Below are 20,414 nucleotides of genomic sequence, written 5' to 3' on the forward strand. Positions count from 1 at the left end.
ATCCCAGTCGGACTCCTAAACATACCTGAAACATGGTTCTCCCAGGCCCCGGGCTTGCTTCACCCAAAATGGCCAGGGACGCAGTGTTGAGAGAATGACCAGCTGGCTGGAACTGGTATTTTCGGGGGGCTCCATCTGCCTCTATTCCCACCCTTGGAGAGGCCCAGACAGTCAGCCCTCTGCGGTGCACTCTTTAAAGTGTGCTTGCAAGCCAATTGGGCAAGATGAAGGCTCACCTCCACCCCAGGATAATTTGTGTGGCCTTTACATCATTGCCCACATCCTAAGAAGTCTAGAAGGTAATGCCACCTAAAAATACACTTAACTGTTGCTAATAGGACATCCATACAGCGGGTTCATGAAGTAAATTCCTGATCCATTTATTTCTTATTCTAAATTACAATTTAGAGATGCTCCCTGAACAGGAGTAAGTGTCAACCAGACAGTGGGAGTCACTTGCTATTGGTGGCTTGATCAGTCTAATGTTGCCTGTGAAATATTGTTTATGTCTATAATAAATCCAGTTATTTGTCCCTTTCTTATTCAGTGTTGGAATATTAAGCAAACTAAAAGCAATAACAAAAGAACTGTAGATGAGTAACTCAATCACCATTTACGACAAACTTGAGCAATTGCAGTCGACTTGGTCGGCCCAGTTTTAGTACAAAACTCTCCAATATTTTTCCCACAGAGCAGTGTTAATTCTCTTTGTAACTGTGTGGAGGAGAAGTTCTTAATGTCCCTGGAGAGCGAGTGAGTGAGCATTGGCCCAGAACACACTGTACCCAGTACTTCACCAGAACAGTTCATTTGTCTCAATTATCTCCTTTTAAAACACATGTATCGTAAATTGAGCATTTTTACCTTGGCAGAGTGCTCCTTTGGTGAGTGCCTTTCAAAGATTTTGTTGACCCCTAGACATATTGAGGAAAAAAAAGATAATATTGAGACCCAATGAATGTGGAAAACATCCTCCTACCTCGGGCCAGCAGGATCTTTGAAAGGGTTTTCATGTTCTTTTCAAGATCCTTTCATGTTCGATAATGCTCATCACGGCTGCATGGGCTGGAAGCTGTGACAAAGTCACCCTTATCGAGGGAGCATCATACTGCGGACTTGGGCTCACTTCCGGGGAAAGTTTGCAACAACTAATATACTTGTTATGCAAGTTTGTTGTTAAAAAGCTCCACTGACAGCTCGAGAGTTCGGTGTAGAGGGACAGAAGGAAAGACATGCATTTCATCCTGACCCACATTACAGCCAATGACGTACAGTGCTGCTGCCCTTGTAACGCGGATCCAGTGTGCACGTAGCAGGATCCCACAGAGAGCAATGACAGAGTGACCACGTCATTTGTTGGAGACATTAGCCGAGGAATAAATACTGGTCCAGGAGCCGTAGGAGTGAGACAGAAAGAGGTGTGAAACAGCTGTCTCTGTGCAGTACGTGTGAGCGGGAACCAGGCAGACCAACTGATGGGGACACATCAGGATGGGACTAAACCATGAGACGGCAAGAGGGAGAGATGATAACGGCCCGCCAGCAAAGACAAACAGTGAATCTGTGAGGCGCAGATACAGGGAGAAAGCTTTTCATAGAATTTACAGTGCAGAAGGAGGCCATTCGGCCCATCGAGTCTGCACCGGCTCTTGGAAAGAGCACCCTACCCAAGGTCAACACCTCCACCCTATCCCCATAACCCAGTAACCCCACCCAACACTAAGGGCAATTTTGGACACTAAGGGCAATTTATCATGGCCAATCCACCTAACCTGCACATCTTTGGACTGTGGGAGGAAACCGGAGCACCCGGAGTAAACCCACGCACACACGGGGAGGATGTGCAGACTCCGCACAGACAGTGACCCAAGCCGGAATCGAACCTGGGACCCTGGAGCTGTGAACCAATTTTGATATCCACAATGCTACTGTGCTGCCCACTTTTGAGAGTGAGACAGATGGAGGAAGACCTCATCATAAGGCACAGAGGCCCAATGTGACTTTAATGATTTTAGTTCCCTCCAATCCACACTGTGCCTCCAGCACGGAGCAGTGGTCCTCTTATAAGGAAGACTCCTTCCTCTACAAAATGAAGCAATTTTTTAACTCTGCATGGGAGAAATGCCGAGTGCTCGCTGGCATAGGTTCTGAGATGCCTGCTTGACCAACGCCTCAAAAACGGAGGGTTTCTGAACAATCCAAGCCCCTTCCAGAGGAGCATCGCTTTTAGACTATCGGCAGCAACTTCTGAGAACCACACAGAGCAAAACATAATCCGCGTGAAAGTGAGTCTTGAAAGAGTTGCCAATTGGTGCTTTTCATCAAGGAAGCATCACTCGACACTGCTTAAGCTGTGGTAATGAGAGAGAAGCAAACAGACGGGGAGGGGAAGAAAAACATGAGAAAACTGCCAAGACCAGAACATGATCCATTAAAAAGAAAATAAACGAATAAAAAGAAGAACAAGGGGTAAAGAGGGGTTCCAATTCAAAGAATGTGACAGGAAACAACATTTCCGCGTCTGCCAGCAATTTTAGTTGCACCATTTCAACTACATGTCTAAATACATTTACATTTGAATTTAAGTAGAGCCAGAACACTTACACTGTGGAGGAATCTTATTACCTGAAAATATAAAAGCCTCCAGCCCTTGATATTTACCATAAACATGTGGGTACATACCATCGTCAGTGTTTAATGTACAAACACATACATAACTCTCCTTGCTGATCATGTCTTTTACTCACCAAATGTTCAATATTCTTCACTGTTCCAGTCCCCTTTCTTGGCTGTGGGAAATCGGAAACAGGAAAGTTATTAACTGACGCATTAACAAAACTAGCCCTTTTCCTGAAGGAATGTACATCGAGTGGATTCTGGGCACCCATCCAACCTGACATGACAGAAATGTCACGTGCCTACTTCACTGACCCATCCCCCTCCACACCAACTTAAAAGGGAACGGGAGTCGGAATGCATTCCCGACCATAACCACTCACTGAGTAAAACAAGGTTCCTCACGTTGCTGTTGCTTCTTTTGCCAATCACCCAAAATGGGTGCCCCCTCGTACTTGACCCTTCCGCCAATGAGAACAACTTCTCTCCATCTACTCTGTCCAGACGACTCACAATTCTGAACACCTCAATCAAATCTCCTTTCAACCTTCTCTTCTCCAAAGAGATCAGCCTCAGTTTCTCCACATAACTGAAACTCCTAGATCCTGGATCCGTTTTTATCAAGCGCACTTTGCAGGACCTTCATGTTTTCACTTTGAAGAACTGCACCGTGGATCACAGAGAGCATTCTACTTCTTTCCTGAATATCACTGAGCAAAATTAATAAATACAAAAAGAGCTGAATAAGTATCAATTTCGGAGTGTTCTCACTGAGAGAATTCTAAGCACTGGGGAGCTGAACTCAGAGATCGGGCCGCCATTTTGAAAGGGTGCCCCGCTCTCTAAGTGAGCTTGTGGGTCCCTCAAGCCCCCCCCCCCCCCCCCCCCCCCCGCCATGGGCAATGTCACTCCCCCCCACATGCACACTCCCGACACTCCCAAAGTGAGGACACCCCGCTATGGGGTCCCTGGTGTTCCCCCCTCTTCAGGCCTCCCTAAGTCCCCTTACAGCACCCCCTCCCTTCTCGGACCCCCACCCATCACTCCCCACAACCTCCCGGAGGCACCTACTTACCTGACCTACACTCCCCCATCCTTCAAACCCCCCCTCCACCCTGATTTCATGGGCATGCCCCCCCTCACCCCCTGGCTCTTGGCAGTGCCACCGTGGCATTCAGGCACCCTTGCACTGCCACCCTGGCAGTGCTCCTGTCAGCTGGGCAGTGCCATCCAGGCACCTTGGCAGTGTCAGGGTGGCAGTGCTAAGGTGCCAGCTGGGTAGTGACATGGTGCCCGTGTTCCAGGGGTCTCCAATGTCCCGGGAGACCCCCCGGGTGCAGTTCCGCCTTGTTCACGTTTGTTGGCAGGTTTACGACCTACGTCCGCGTCATTCGGTCCTGCCCATTTGGGGCGGGGCTCTGACTGGACGTCTCGCGGGACTTCGAAAAATCTCACGAGGCTGTCGGGAGGCTCGCTGGAGGGCTTTCCAGAGATTCTCTGTCCACGTTGTGCTCTCCTTTGAGCGCAACGCGGCTGGAGAACCACGCCCTAAGTGTGGGCTAAACCGGTGAGAAACTCCCCAGAGTTTAAAGAAGTGACTAAGTGTCATTGAATAGCGGTGGGGATCTCACCAGCACAGCCGGTGGGAAACTCCCTGAAAAGCGCACCACAAATTAACTATGAAATCTTTTGGGAGAATCGCGCCCAAGGAGTTGCTCATTTAAGACAGAGATGTGGAGAATTTTTTTTCCTCAGAGGGGGGTGAGTCTCTGGAACTCTCTTCCTCAAAAGGCAGTGGAAGCAGAATGTTGGAATATTTTAAAGTCAGAGCTGGATAGATACTTGATAAGAAAGTGGGTGAAAGGTTATCGGGGTAGGTGGGAATGTGGAGAAATCTGAACAGTCGTGATCTTATTGAATGGCGGAGCAGGCTCAAGAGGCTGACTGGCCTCCTCCTGCTCCTGATTTATATGTTCGTAGAAAATAGATAGATTATTAATGACAATACAGATAGATGGATAAACACAAGTGTATCAACTGGTTTATATTGGAATGCATGAAGACCTTTACTCTCAAATGTTTAAGGAACCCACATACAGTCACTGATCCCTATTGTAAGTTGCATGTTAATTGTAACACAAATGATTGAAAATCCAGTGAAACATTAATCTGCAGAAGCTTCATGCCATACTTAAATAGTTAGCTCAGGGGTCTGCAGGTTCTAGGCTTGAACAAGTTTACAGATCCTTTCAGTTGGATCACATTATCATAGAATTGATAGTGCAGAAGGAGGCCATTTGACCCATCGAGTCTGCACTGGCCCTTGGAAAGAGCACCCTACTTAAGCCCACACCTCTCCCCTATCCCCGTAACCTCACCTAACCTTTTTGGACACTAAGAGTAATTTAGCACGGCCAATCCACCTGCCCTGCACGTCTTTGGACTGTGGGAGGAAACCGGAGCACCCGGAGGAAACCCACGCAGACATGGGGAGAACGTGCAGACTCCGCACAGACAGTGACCCAAGCCGGAATCGAACCTGGGACCCTGGTGTTGTGAAGCAACAGTGCTAACCACTGTGCTACTGTGCCACCCTAGCATGAAAAAAAAGCCCAAAGATATTAAGAAAAAAAAAAGTAAGAGCGTGCTTTTATTGTGGAGATAAAGGACTAATCATTAAGCTGCACTTTACGGTTCCAAATGATTATTTTAACAAAAGAAAAAACTCACTTTCTAAATAAAGCTGTTTGAGAGGTACAGCTGTGCCTTTTGGTTCGAAGAATACGTTTTATGGTTGTGGCCATTATTTCATCTAATATAGCTGAGACAATAAATTATTCCAAATGCGGTGCTGGAAGCTATTTTTTAATCTTGAGAATCAATAGCTGAAAAAATCCAACATATCGCAAGTTAAAATTTGTTTTAAAGAGGACTTTACTCACAAAACTGTAGTTTATAAAAAGGCAGAGAAAGCATGACTTAGGCGTATTTTAATTTCAATTTCTTTTCTATTAATATATGAATGCCACACATATTTTATTATATTTGCAAATTACGCATTCTGGAGAGAATTTGTCTTTGGTTTAGAAATGCCAATTTTGTCTCTCATGGCTCCCTATAATTTTTATCTTCCGTAAAAAATAGTTAGCTCAGGGATCTATAAAAAAAGCTCTTCAAGTTAAAGAAAAGGTAGCTGATCCTGGAGTCTGCACATTTGAAAAGCACATTAAACGAATAAGGATAGAAAGCAAACACGTTAAAGCAGTGTACATTAAGAGAAGACACAAAGTTGAGAGTCCACGCCAGTGGGAGACTTGCCGTGGCTCACTGTAGGATATCACACACCCACTTCACATATTCAAACCTTGGGAAATTTTGAATAGGTGATTGGAAATTTATTTGGAACAGTATTGAGGTCTGGACAAGCAACCAATTGTAGAAATATCTTGCCACATGGACCCAATTAGAAGCTTTCTTTCCAATTCATTTACGTTCCATTACCACGTGAGTATCATCTTTCCGAAGCTGGCAACTTCCTCAGCAGCCAGTGGCTGAAAAGGGCCTCCGGGCCTTCTTACTCTCTCCTTTACTCTTTCATTTTGCGGCTCTTAGGTGTGCTGGGCATTTGTCGATCAAATGGAAGGCAGGAACAAACGTAATGTTTCCCCTCCTTTCAGAAGGGAAACAGTTGGAGCCCAGCCCCAGTCACCAGGACTATCAGCTCGATCTTGGAGCAGTCATTTTGTTGAGGCTCCAGCAGTGAGTGTGATTGTTCAATGCAGGACACTGATAGATGAGATGGTTGACATTTTGTACTGAACTGAGATTTGCTGTAAGCGATTGTTTTTAAACCTCTTAGTGCCAGGAATGGATCTTTCATCCAGAGGCTGTTGGGTGGCTGGGGTAACTGGCAGGAACAGGCATTTATACATTTCATAGAACGAGACAACACAGAAGGAAGCCATTCGGCCCATAGTGTTGTCTCTCTCCAGTCAATCCCACTCTCCTGCTCTTTCCCCATAGCCCTGCAAATATTTTCCCTTCAAGAATTTGTCCCATTCCCTTATTATCATTACTATTGAATCCGTTTCCAGCACCCTATCAGGCGGTGATGTGCCATCAATTGTACGCGAGACGAGTGCTTTACAAAAGTCTGGCTTTAATAGACTAGAACACAGCTCTGCGATCGTCTACAATGGAATGGACGATCGCCGGGCGTTTGTCCATTTATACCTCGTTAATGGAGGTGTGGTTAACTCAGCCTCTCGGCCAATCGGTCGAGAGGCACATGACCGGCCAGGGCCAATGGTAAGCCGGTGTTCTGCCCCAATGGCAGACAGGTATGCAGATCATATCACCATATTCACCCCTTGCAGAGAGGGGGGGGGGGGGGGGGGGGGGAGGGGGGGGGGGGGGGGGGAGGGGGGGGGGGGGGGGGGAGGGGGGGGGGGGGGGGGGATGAACGAGAGCCCGGGGGGGAGAGAACTGGTGATATGAGTAGCAGCCGGGAGGATAAATTTTCTCTCCTTACTCTTATCGAATTTGGGGGCTTCCCGCTGGCCCAGACAAAACGATATGTACACAAAGTCCATGGAGCTGCAGAACTTTAGAAAGATTCGATCAGTCTTTTTGTGGTCCTTGACGTCCTGGCAGACCGCCGCAGTGGAGGAGTTGACGTCGGGTCGGCCGATGGTTCCGCTGACGTCCTGGAGTCCGGGAGCGATGGACCTTGAATAGTCTCCGTCACCCGAACTGGCCATGGAGACGCCATGGATGTGGAATGGGGAACCTGAGTGGGTGCTGGGGTGAAAAAAAAAGAGGGGGGGTCTGTGATGGGGGGGGGGGGGGGGGGGGGGGAGTCCGCTCGCCGGCGGGTGCCAGGTCCCGGAGGGAGACCGTGTCCTGCCGACTGTCGGCGTACTCCACGTACGCGTACTGCGGGTTAGCATGGAGTAACTGGACTTGTTCCACCAACGGGTCGGACTTGTGCACCCGCACATGCTTCCAGAGCAAGATGGGTCCGGGGGCGGCCAGCCACGTCGGGAGAGGGGATCCGGAGGATGACTTCCTGGGGAAAACAAGAAGACGTTCATGAGGTGTCTGATTAGTTGCGGTACAGAGGAGTGAGCGGATAGAATGTAGGGCATCGGGGTTAACCTCTTGCCATCGGGAAATAGGGAGATCTCTGGACCGGAGGGCCAGTAGTATGGTCTTCCAGATGGTACCATTCTCCCGCTCGACCTGTCCGTTACCCCGGTGGTTATAGCTGGTCGTCCTGCTAGAGGCAATGCCCCTGTCGAGCAGGAATTGACGCAGCTCGTCGCTCATAAATGAGGACCCCCGATCGCTGTGTCTGTACGCGGGGTAGCCGAACAGGGAGAAGATGGAGAGTAGGGCCTTAATGACGGTCGATGTGGTCATGTCGGGGCAGGGAATGGCGAAGGGGAAGCGGGAGTATTCGTCGATTACCGCCAGGAAGTAAATGTTGCGGTTGTTAGAGGGAAGGGGCCCCTTGAAGACAATGCTGAGACGTTCGAAGGGGCGGGATGCTTTGATCAGGTGTGCACGCTCGGGGCGGTAGAAGTGCGGTTTGCACTCGGTGCAGATGTGGCAGTCACGGGTTACTGACCTGACTTCCGCGATGGAGAAAGGCAGGTTGCGAGCCTTAATGAAATGGTATAGGCGGGTCACCCCTGGATGGCAGAGGTCCGCGTGGAGGGAGCGGAGGCGGTCTACCGCGGGACAGGGCATCAGGAGGCTCATTGAGCTTCCCAGGACGATACAAGATCTCATAGTTGTACGTGGACAACTCGATCCGCCACCGTAAGATCTTGTCATTCTTGATCTTACCCATTTGTGCATTATGAAACATGAAGGCTACTGACCGTTGGTCTGTGAGGAGGGTAAACCTCCTGCCGGCCAAATAGTGCCTCAATGTCGCACTGCTTCGACTATGGCCTGGGCTTCCATTTCCACAGAGGGGTGGTGGAGTTCAGAAGCCTGGAGAGTTCTGGAGAAGAAGGCCACGGGTCTGCCCGCTTGGTTCAGGGTGGCCGCCAGAGCAACTTCTGATGCGTCGCTCTCAACCTGGAAGGGGAGGGACTCGTCGATGGCGCGCATCGTGGCCGTTGCGATGTCCGCTTTGATGCGGCTAAAAGCCTGGCAGGCCTCCGTCGACGGCGGGAAGGTCGTGGTTTGAATGAGGGGACGGGCCTTGTCCGCGTAATTGGGAACCCATTGGGCGTAGTATGCGAAGAACCCCAGGCAGCGTTTGAGGGATTTTGGGGTATTGGGGCGAGGGAGTTCCATCAGGGGGCGCATGCGTTCGGGGTCGGGGCCTATCACTCCTTTACGCACTACATAGCCGAGGATGGCTAGGCGGTCGGTGCTAAACACACACTTATCCTTATTGTATGTGAGGTTAAGGAGTTTTGCGGTTTGGAGGAATTTCTGGAGGTTGGCGTCATGGTCCTGCTGGTCGTGGCCGCAGATGGTGACATTATCAAGATACGGGAAGGTAGCCTGTAATCCGTACTTGTCGACCATTCGGTCCATCTCCCGTTGGAAGAACGAGACCTCAATTGTGACACCAAACGGAAACCTAAGGAAGTGGTAGAGGCGCCCATCAGCCTCGAACGCGGTGTACTTGCGGTCACTCGCATGGATGGGGAGCTGGTGATAAGCGGACTTAAGGTCCACAGTGGAGAAGACTTTGTATTTCGCGATCTCGTTTACCATGGTGGAAATACGGGGGAGAGGATACGCGTCCAGTTGCGTAAACCGGTTGATGGTCTGGCTATAGTCGATGACCATCTGGTTTTTCTCCCCAGTCCGGACCACCAGCACTTGGGCTCGCCAGGGACTGTTGCTGGCCTCGATGACCCCTTCCGTCAGCAGCCTCTGGACCTCGGACCTGATGAAGGTCCGGTCCTGAGCGCTGTACCGTCTGCTCCGCGTCGCGACGGGTATACAATCGGGGGTGAGATTAGCAAACAAGGAGGGGGGGTCCACTTTGAGGGACGCGAGGCTGCAGACAGTGAGGGGGGTATAGGGCCGCTGAATTGGAAGGTCAAGCTCTGCAGGTTGCACTGGAAGTCCAGTCCTAGGAGTGCCGGTGCGCAAAGGTCAGGGAGGACAAGGAATTTATAATTTTAAAAAACCTTCCCCTGGACCGTGAGGTCCGCGATGCAGCACCCGGTGATGTGGATGGAGTGCGAACCTGAGGCTAACACGATTTTGTGTGTTACCGGATGGACAGGGAGCGCGCAGCGTCTTATCGTGTTAGGGTGAACGAAGGTTTCCGTGCTCCCGGAGTCCAGCAGGCAGCCCGTCTCGTGGCCGTTGAGGTGGATCAGCGTTGTCATTTTGGCGAGCGTGCGTGGACGTGACTGGTCGAGCTGAACGGCCGCGAGCCGTGGAGAAAATCCGTGTCCGTCGTCGCCGTCCGAGTCGATGCTGGAGGAACCTTGCGTGCAAATCCCGGAAGGCAGTGGCCAGGATCCGCACATGGAGTCGGGATCCCAAGATGGCGGCGCCCAGGACCCGCACATGGAGTCGGCGCCCCAAGATGGCGGCGCCCAGGACCCGCACGTGGGGTCGGCGCCCCAAGATGACGGCGCCCAGGAGGACCTCGTGGTCGCTGGGGGCGGAGCTAGCGGTACCGGCGAGCCGAGTGGAGTGGCTGCGAGTGGGGGAGGTGAGGCGCGCAGGCCAGGCGCAGGAGCCTGGGGGCGGGGGGGAGAAGACTCGCGCGGCGGGCAGGTAGGGACTGGGAGGGCCCGGAGAGGCGAGCAGGTCGGGCGCCGGGGCCCGGGGCGGGAGGGGAAACGTGCGCGTCGGGCAGGCAGGGACCTGGAGGGCCCGGAGAGGCGAGCATGTCAGGTGCCGGGGCCCGGGGGGGGGGGGGGGGGGGGGAAGACTCGCGCGGCGGGCAGGTAGGGACCGGGAGGGCCCGGAGAGGCGAGCATGTCGTGTGCCGGGGCCCGGGGGCGGGGGGGAGAGGCTCGCGAGGTGGGCAGACAGGGACCGGGGGGGGCCCGGAGAGGCGCGCAGGTCGGGCGTCGGGGCCCGGGGGGAGAGGCTCGTGTGGCGGGCAGACCGGGAGGGCCTGGAGAGGCGCGCTGGTCGGCCGGCGGGGCGCGAGTTGGGAGGAACTCGGTGCGCTGGAGCGGCCCTGGGGGACAGAGAGAGGCGCACAGGCCGATCGCAGAGGCCTGGGAGAGTGCTGCGTGGCGTCCAGAAACGCGCAGCCAGCGTTTTGGCCTGGCAGACCGTGGAGTAGTGGCCCTTCTTCCCGCAGCTCTTACAGAGGGCGGAACGGGCTGGGCAGCGCACGCGAGGGTGTTTCGCGAGCCCACAAAAGTAGCAGCAGGGCCCCGTGGACTTGTCGGGGCGTCCCGCGGCACAGGTCTGAGGGAGGTGGGGAGCGGTGGGTGGCGGTTGTGAAGCGTGCCAGGAGGCCTGGCTGGGGTCATAGAAGCGGGCGTTTTGATCCGCGACCTCCAGAGAGGAGGAGAGAGTCAGTGTCTCAGTTAAGCTGAGGTCGTCTCTTTCCAGCATCCGCTGGCGGATAGCGGGGGACAGCATCCCAGCCACGTAAGCGTCTCTGAGCAGTAGCTCCATGTGCTCCGTAGCCGAGACTGCTACGCAGGAGCAACTCCTCCCCAGGGTATGGAGGGCCCGGTAATATTGGTTTAGTGACTCACCGGGGACCTGCTTTCTGGTGGCCAGCAGATGTCGGGCGAATACCCTGTTGTCTGGTTTGATGAATTGTCCTTTTAGCTTTTGTATAGCGTCATCATAATCCGTTTCCTCTTTGATTATTGCGTAGGCGTCGATACCCACGCTGGTGTGGAGGACGTGCAGTTTCTGTGCCCCGGTGGGGGGGTGGTTGTAGATGCTAGGAACCATTCGAGGCATGTCAGCCAGAGTTGGAAAAGTTCTGCAGAGTTCGGAGTTTGCGGGCTGATGCGGAGGCATTCGGGCTTGATTCGGAACTCCATCTTCAAAGTCGTAGTCTATTAAATTGATGTGCCATCAATTGTACGCGAGGCGAGTGCTTTACAAAAGTCAGGCTTTAATAGACTAGAACACATGGCCCAGTGAAGAGATCTAGAGTCCTCACCCACCTTAGAAACATGAGGGCCGACATAGTCTTCCTCCAAGAGACGCACTTGAGGGAGCAGGACCAACTGCGGGTAAGAAAGGGCTGGGTGGGACAAACCTATCATTCCTGTTATGGGGCAAGGGCCAGGGGGGTGGCGATCCTGATTGGCAAGAGGACAATGTTTAGGGCGACAAAGACGGTTACGGATCCAGGGGGACGGTATGTCATGGTCAGCGGGGCCCTGGATGGGGCGCCGGTAGTCCTAGTTAACGTGTATGCGCCCAACTGGGACGACACGAGCTTCATCCAAAAGACCATGGCAGAAATCCCGGACATAGCGACGCACCGACTAATCATGGGGGGGGACTTCAACTGTGTACAGGACCCAACGACGGACAGATCAAACCCCAGAACGGGGAAAACCTCAAACATGGCAAGGGAACTCAATCACTATATGGAGCAGATGGGAGCAGTAGACCCCTGGAGATTCGCCCACCCGGGGGAGAAAGAATTCTCTTTCTTCTCCCCAGTACACAACGTGTACACCAGAATTGACTTCTTTGTGGTGGGGAAAACGGTGCTTCCAGAGATAGACAAGGTGGAATACTCCGCAATTGTGATATCAGACCACGCCCCACACTACATGGATGTGCGGCTAGAGACGGGAAGGGCCCAGCGCCCCAAATGGAGGTTGGACGGTGCCTTACTAGCTGACAAGGCCTTCAGCGAAAGGATAGCGCGGGCCATAGCGGAGTACACTGAGATCAACCAAAACGGGGAGGTCTCACCCTCCACGTTCTGGGAAGCGCTTAAGGCCGTACTAAGAGGGGAAATCATAGCCTACAAAGCGCAAAGAGATAGGGAGGAAAGGGTGGCTAGGCAGAAGCTGGTCGACTCCATACTGGAGGTAGACCATAAATACTCCGAGGCCCCGACCGTAGAACTCCTGGCGGAGAGGAAAGAATTACAAAGGAACTTTGACCTGCTCTCCACCAGGAAAGCAGTACACCAACTCCGCCAGGCACGCGGGGCCCTATACGAACACGGAGACAAAGCCAGCCGCCTGTTGGCCCACCAGCTGAGAAAGCAGGCAGCCAGCAGAGAAATTGCGCAAATCAGAGATACCAGAGGCACGTTGGAAACAGAACCAGAGAGGATTAACAAAACCTTCAAGGCCTTCTACCAAGAGCTGTACACCTCAGAGCCCCCAACGGGGAAGGCTGGGATGAACCGGTTTCTTGACGGACTGGACATACCAGTTGTGGGAGAGGGCAGAAAACGGGATCTGGAAGCACCACTAGCACTGGGAGAGATCATGGACAGCATTAGCTCCATGCAGGCGGGGAAGGCGCCGGGACCGGACGGATTCCCGGCGGACTTCTACAAAAAATTTGCGACAGCGCTGGCCCCGCACCTGCGGGAGATGTTCACAGACTCGCTAGCTAGGGACACATTGCCACCCACGTTAGCACAGGCCTCAATCTCGCTGATACCTAAGAAAGACAAAGACCCAACGGAATGTGGGTCATACAGACCCATATCTCTGCTGAATGCAGACGCCAAAATACTGGCCAAAATCCTAGCCAAGAGGCTAGAAGACTGTGTACCTGAGGTGGTCACAGAGGACCAGACGGGCTTTGTCAAAGGTAGACAGCTTACCGCGAACATCAGGCGCCTGCTGAACGTGATAATGACCCCCTCCGGGGAGAGAACACAAGAGGTGATCGTCTCCCTGGACGCAGAAAAGGCCTTCGACAGAGTCGAGTGGAAATACCTCATAGAGGTACTGGAGCGGTTCGGGCTTGGAACAGGGTTCACCGCTTGGGTAAAGCTCCTGTACAACGCACCCATGGCGAGTGTACAGACCAACAATACCAACTCCCAATACTTCCAGCTGCACAGGGGCACCAGACAAGGATGCCCACTGTCCCCGCTGCTGTTCGCACTAGCAATTGAACCGCTAGCAATCGCGCTCAGGGCAGCAAAAAATTGGAGGGGGATCCGAAGGGGAGGTAGAGAGCACAGAGTCTCACTCTATGCGGATGATCTGCTCCTCTATATCTCGGACCCACAAAGCAGCATGGACGGAATCATCGCGCTCCTGAAAGAGTTTGGAGCCTTCTCGGGCTACAAACTCAACATGAGCAAAAGTGAGATCTTCCCAGTACACCCGCAAGGGGGGGGGGGGGCAGCACTAAAGGGGCTGCCGTTCAATCAAGCCCGACATAAATTCCGCTACCTGGGGATCCAAATAGCCCATGACTGGAAAGGGATCCACAAATGGAACCTCACCAGCCTGACGGAGGAAGTTAAAAAGGACCTGCAAAGATGGAACACACTCCCGCTCTCCCTCGCGGGGAGAGTTCAGACGATCAAAATGAACGTACTGCCCAGGTTCCTCTTCCTGTTTAGATCCATTCCGATCTACATCCCCAAGGCCTTTTTCAAAGCGCTGGACAAACTCATCATGGCGTTCGTATGGGGGGGTAAAAATGCTAGGATCCCAAAGAAGGTCTTACAAAAAACAAAAACCAGGGGAGGGCTAGCCCTCCCGAATCTACAATTCTACCACTGGGCAGCAACAGCCGAGCGAGTAAGGGGATGGATCCAGGAGCCAGAGGCTGAGTGGGTGCGTGCGGAGGAGGCCTCCTGCATGGGAACCTCCCTCCGGGCCCTCGCCACGGCAGCACTCCCATCCCCACCCAAAAAACACTCCAGCAGCCCAGTGGTGACAGCCACCCTCCAATCCTGGAACCAACTGCGGCAGCAACTTGGCCTGACCAAAATGTCGAACAGGGCTCCCATCTGCAACAACCATAGGTTCACACCAGCACTGACTGACGCCACCTTCAAAAGGTGGAGGCAGGACGGGGGGACACTGACAGTCAGGGACCTATACACGGACGACAGGATCGCAACACTGGACGAACTGACAGAGAAGTTTCAGCTAGCTGGGGGGAACGAGCTACGGTACCTGCAGCTCAAAAACTTCCTACGAAAGGAGACAAGGACGTACCCACAACCGCCACGACAGACACTACTGGAAGACCTACTGGACGCAAGTATCCTAGAGAAAGGGAACTGTAGTGACATGTATGACCGACTGGTAGATAGGGACGACACCGTACTGGACGCAACAAGAAGGAAATGGGAGGACGACCTGGGGATGGAGATAGGGTGGGGACTCTGGAGCGAAGCACTGCATAGGGTCAACTCCACCTCCACGTGCGCAAGGCTCAGCCTGACGCAACTAAAAGTGGTACATAGAGCCCACTTAACAAGAACCCGTATGAGTAGGTTCTTCCCGGAGGTGGAAGACAGATGTGAACGGTGCCAAAGAGGCCCGGCCAACCACGCCCACATGTTCTGGTCTTGCCCCAGACTCGTGGAGTACTGGACAGCCTTCTTCGAGGCTATGTCCAAAGTGGTGGGAGTGAGGGTGGAGCCATGCCCGATAGTGGCGGTCTTCGGGGTTTCAGAACAGCCAGATCTATTCCTGGGGAGGAGGGCGGACGCCCTTGCCTTTGCCTCCCTGATCGCCCGCCGTAGAATCCTGTTTGGCTGGCGGTCAGCAGCACCGCCCAGAGCTGCGGATTGGCTGTCCGACCTCTCGGAATCTCTCCAAATGGAGAAAATCAAATTTGCCATCCGAGGGTCGGACGACGGCTTCCACAGAACGTGGGAGCCATTCATGCAACTGTTCCGGGACCTATTTGTGGCCAATGTACAAGAGGAAGAATAGTCGGGGGAAGGTAGCGGGAGGGGCTACAGGTTCGGTACGGGGGTTCGATGGCTAGCTAAGGCCCAAAACCAAACTAAATAAACATGTTGGGGGGGGGGGGGGGGGGGCGGGCGCAGTTACTACTACGAAGATGCTTACCTGTAAATATGTATGTTAATTTTTGCGTGTTTGTTTGTTGTTTTTTTTCTTTTTTTTTGTTTTTTTTTTTGTTCTTTTTCTCTCCTAACAATTTGTAATTTGTTCAATATAAAATATGAAAACTGAATAAAAACATTTATAAAAAAAAAAAAAAAAAAAAAAAAAAAAAAAAAAAAATAGACTAGAACACAGCTCTGCGATCGTCTACAATGGAATGGACGATCGCCGGGCGTTTGTCCATTTATACCTCGTTAATGGAGGCGTGGTTAACTCAGCCTCTCGGCCAATCGGTCGAGAGGCACATGACCGACCAGGGCCAATGGTAAGCTGGTTTTCTGCCCCAATGGCAGACAGGTATGCAGATCATATCACCACAGGCAGCACATTCCAAATCAGAACAGTCTCTTCATCTCACCTCTGCTTCTTTTACCAATCACCTTAAATTTGTGCCCTCTGGTTATGAACCTTTCTGCCACTGGAAACAGTTTCTGCTTATTTCTCCATCAAAATCCCTCATGATTTTGAACACATCTACTAAGTCTCCCCTTAAACCTCTTGGCTCCAAGGAGAAAAATCCCAGCTTCTCCAGTCCCTCCGGGAATCTGAAGTAAACCTGATGCAATAGCTGTAGTCTCATCAATCTTTCATATCCCGGCTTTTTCCGGGCTTCTGGTAAAAGATGCCATCGCTTCCAAAATGGTTGCAGGGAGCAGAGGGGCAGAAGAAGAAAGGGAATTTAAATATTTGACATGTTGGGGGGCGGGGCTCACGGTTTGTCCGGGTTTGTCAAGGAAACCCCAAAACAACTTCTCCCTCTGGGCTCTTCAGTCGCAGGTTAAAATTGCAGCCGGGCCCCCATGCTGTCACCACAGTTCAAACCGCACTCTGAAGGAAGGACCCGCAGGCGTCCCTCTCGCCCGATCGAAAGAAGCAGGTTACATGTACTTGCGACCAGCCGGACTGGCTGTAAGCTACTGCAACCATTTTAATCCCCCACTCTGTTTCTGCTGTGCAGGAGGGTTAAAATTGGCCCGGCAGCATTTCAGAGATTAAAGCCTGACAGAAATCAGTCAACCCAGGGTGACAGGAAGATGATGGGGCCTGGAACAGCTTATTTATTGTCAAACAACCAGATGCAGCTGAAGCCAGCTTTTAATTATATTTAATTTTGAGAGAAAGCAGCTTTTAATTACAGATAACGATGATGTGCACAGAATTGGCTGCTTTTGTAAATAAGAGAAAGGATACAGTACCTGTCATTTAATTGCTTTATGAATAACCTGTTTAACTCTGTTGACGTTTCCCCGCCATCATTTCCACTGTAAACAGACCTCGGCTGATCAAATATATTTATGTACACACTCTGCTTCTCTTCCTGAAATTCTCGCCTGTCGTTTGCGTATTCTGCCACACTTCAGTCCTGTGTTCATGTTGCTTCTAATTAAACTCCCCCCGCCCCCCGGCCATTAAACTGACAGGGCAGAATGCAATGTTTACGAGGTAAAAATGAAAGACGATACAATTGTTAAGCCTCGTCAGGGCTTAAGGTATTAACTGTTCCAGTTAAATTACGACCCTTTCCTTGGACTGAAAGCAACAGGTCAAATAGGTTCATTTCTCAACCGTGGACGACGGCAGAGTTACGAAAAGTGATCATATTCAACAAAAAGTAACCCGCATGACCAAAACAAAACTGAAATAAATGTAAAATTTAAGTAAATTAGAAAGTGAGACGCTTAACAATGATTTCAAATTTTGAGGCCACACTCCCCACCTCCCTATGCTACACATGTTCCCATACGTTTCGGCTAGAACGTAGAACATAGAACAGTACAGCACAGAACAGGCCCTTCGGCCCTCAATGTTGTGCCGAGCCATGATCACCCTACTCAAACCCACGTATCCACCCTATACGCGTAACCCAACAACCCCCCCCCTTAACCTTACTTTTATTAGGACACTACGGGCAATTTAGCATGGCCAATCCACCTAACCCGCACATCTTTGGACTGTGGGAGGAAACCGGAGCACCCGGAAGAAACCCACGCACACAGGGGGAGGACGTGCAGACTCCACACAGACAGTGACCCAGCCGGGAATCGAACCTGGGACCCTGGAGCTGTGAAGCATTTATGCTAACCACCATGCTACCCTGCTGCCCCTGGTAAATGGTGTACCATTCACAACACAGGATGGAGCAATTGGGACCAGGTTTGAGTTCCACTCATTCAACTGGCGCCTTGAAGCAACAAGCAACTTCTTCTGAGTCGCAAACACTCACAATATAGACAACAAATACACTGCGGCAATGGAGACTGAGGATTAGATACAGCTGATATTATTACATCTCTGTTTGTAGCTACCCCTGCTGTAATGGAGATGAATTTGAGAGATTTGTGTCACCCCCCCTACCTCTATGCCCAGGACTGAAATGCAAATGCCGCGAGCTGGCAGTTAAGCCTTAAGGAAGGTCACCTCCTGCTTTCGGTATCTGACTGTCAATGCAGATGGCACAGAGAATGGAAACATTATGCTTGTGGAGTGGGCAGCTGCTGTTTCGAGGTTTTTGTTCAGCCGTTCCTAATCTCTGAAGTGTGCTCTCACTAAAATGGGAATGTAGGGTTGCATGGGATGGAAGTTCACTATGCAGGTTCAAAGCGAGATAGCTGCTTCCTGATTCAAATAAGTTCAAACTTTGGAAAGGAAACTGCGACTGGAAAAGGGTCGTGGGCTTTCAGAGCACACCTGAACATGTACAGTAAACGCTGTTCGTTAACTTCAAATTCAAAGTCAAATTCAAAGCTCTGTCCCCGTTGTTAACTGGGTCAGGCTAACAGGGGTTAAAGTAGGGCTAACTGGATTAGAAAGCCATGCTGTGGCGATGCCGGCGTTGGACTGGGGTGAGCACAGTAAGAAGTCTTACAACACCAGGTTAAAGTCCAACAGGTTTGTTTCAAACACTAGCTTTCAGAGCACTGCTCCTTCCTCAGGTGAATGGAGAGGTATGTTCCAGAAACATACATATAGACAAATTCAAAGATGCCAGATAATGCTTAGAATGCGAGCATTTGCAGGGAATTCAATCTTTACAGATCCAGAGAGAGGGGTAACCCCAGGTTAAAGAGGTGTGAATTGTCTCTCGCCAGGACAGTTGGTAGGATTTTGCAAGCCCAGGCCAGATGGTGGGGGGTGAATGTAATGCAACATGAATCCCAGGTCCCGGTTGAGGCCGTACTCATGTGTGCGGAACTTAGCTATAAGTTTCTGCTCGGCAATTGTGCGTTGTCGCGCATCCTGAAGGCCGCCTTGGAGAAAGCTTACCCGGAGATCAGAGGCTGAATGCCCTCGACTGCTGAAGTGTTCCCCGACTGGAAGGGAACAGTCCTGCCTGGTGATTGTCGCACGATGCCCGTTTATTCGTTGTCGCAGTGTCTGCATGGTCTCGCCAATATACCACGCTTCGGGACATCCTTTCCTGCAGCGTAAGAGGTAGACAACGTTGGCCGAGTCGCACGAGTATGCACCGCGTACCTGGTGGGTGGTGTTCTCACGTGTAATGGTGGTATCTGTGTCAATGATCTGGCACGTCTTGCAGAGATTGCCATGGTAGGGTTGTGTGGTGTCGTGGTTGCTGTTCTGAAGGCTGGGTAGTTTGCTGCAAACAATGGTTTGTTTGAGGTTGCGCAGTTGTTTGAAGGCATGTAGTGGGGGTGTGGGGATGACTTTGGAAAGATGTTCATCTTCATCGATGACGTGTTGGAGGCTGCAAAGAAGATGTCGTAGTTTCTCCGCTCCGGGAAAGCACTGGATGACGAAGGGTACTCTGTCGGTTGTGTCCTGTGTTTGTCTTCTGAGGAGGTCGGTGCGGTTTTTTGCTGTGGCGCGCTGGAACTGTCGATCGATGAGTCGAGCGCCATATCCCGTTCATACAAGGGCATCTTTCAGCGTCTGTAGATGTCTGTTACGCTCCTCCTCGTCTGAGCAGATCCTGTGTATATGGAGGGCTTGTCCATAGGGGATGGCTTCTTTAATGTGTTCAGGGTGGAAGCTGGAGAAGTGGAGCATCGTGAGGTTATCCGTGGGCTTGCGGTAGAGCGAAGTACTGAGGTGACCGTCCTTGATGGAGACGAGTGTGTCCAGGAATGCAGCTGATTTTGGAGAGTAGTCCATGGTGAGTCTGATGGTGGGATGGAACTTATTGATGTCATCATGTAGTCGTTTCAGTGATTCTTTGCCGTGGGTCCAAAGGAAAAAAATGTCATCGATGTATCTGGTGTAGAACGTCGGTTGAAGGTCCTGTGCGGTGAGGAGGTTTTGTTTTCAAACTTGTGCATGAAGATGTTGGCGTATTGAAGTGCGAATTTGGTCCCCATGGCTGTTCCCTGCGTCTGGATGAAGAACTTGTTGTCAAAGGTGAAGACGTTGTGATCCAGAATGAAGCGGATGAGTTGCAGAATTGCGTCTGGAGATTGGCAGTTGTCAGTGTTGAGGACTGAGGCTGTTACAGCAATGCCGTCGTCATGGGGGATGCTGGTGTAGAGTGCCGAGACATCCATTGTGACGAGGAATGTTCCTGGTTCAACTGGTCCATGGGTGCTGAGTTTCTGTAGGAAGTCCGTCGTGTCGCGACAGAAGCTGGGCGTACCTTGTACGATGGGTTTCAAGATGCCCTCGATATAGCCAGAGAGGTTCTCACACAGGGTCCCATTGCCTGAAACGATAGGACGGCGTGGTGTGTTGGCTTTGTGTATTTTCGGGAGGCATTAGAGATCGCCAATGCGGGGAGTACGTGGGATGAGAGCACAAGATCTT

The 20,414-nt window shown here is 51.6% G+C and overlaps 1 protein-coding gene across 1 annotated transcript in view; it reads right to left on the reverse strand.

The window, feature by feature from the left end:
* LOC119958190 (tensin-2-like) overlaps window positions 1–20,414 on the reverse strand; it is a 381,277-nt gene that overhangs the window by 152,371 nt on the left and 208,492 nt on the right. Inside the window, exons 5-6 of the mRNA XM_038786559.1 lie at window positions 2,748–2,789; window positions 865–914 (exon numbers count right to left, since the gene is read on the reverse strand). Of these exons, the coding sequence (XP_038642487.1) occupies window positions 865–914; window positions 2,748–2,789 (92 nt within the window). The remainder of the gene's footprint in view (window positions 1–864; window positions 915–2,747; window positions 2,790–20,414) is intronic.

The sequence above is a fragment of the Scyliorhinus canicula genome, chromosome 28, assembly GCF_902713615.1.
Source record: "Scyliorhinus canicula chromosome 28, sScyCan1.1, whole genome shotgun sequence".
Taxonomy (NCBI): domain Eukaryota; kingdom Metazoa; phylum Chordata; class Chondrichthyes; order Carcharhiniformes; family Scyliorhinidae; genus Scyliorhinus; species Scyliorhinus canicula.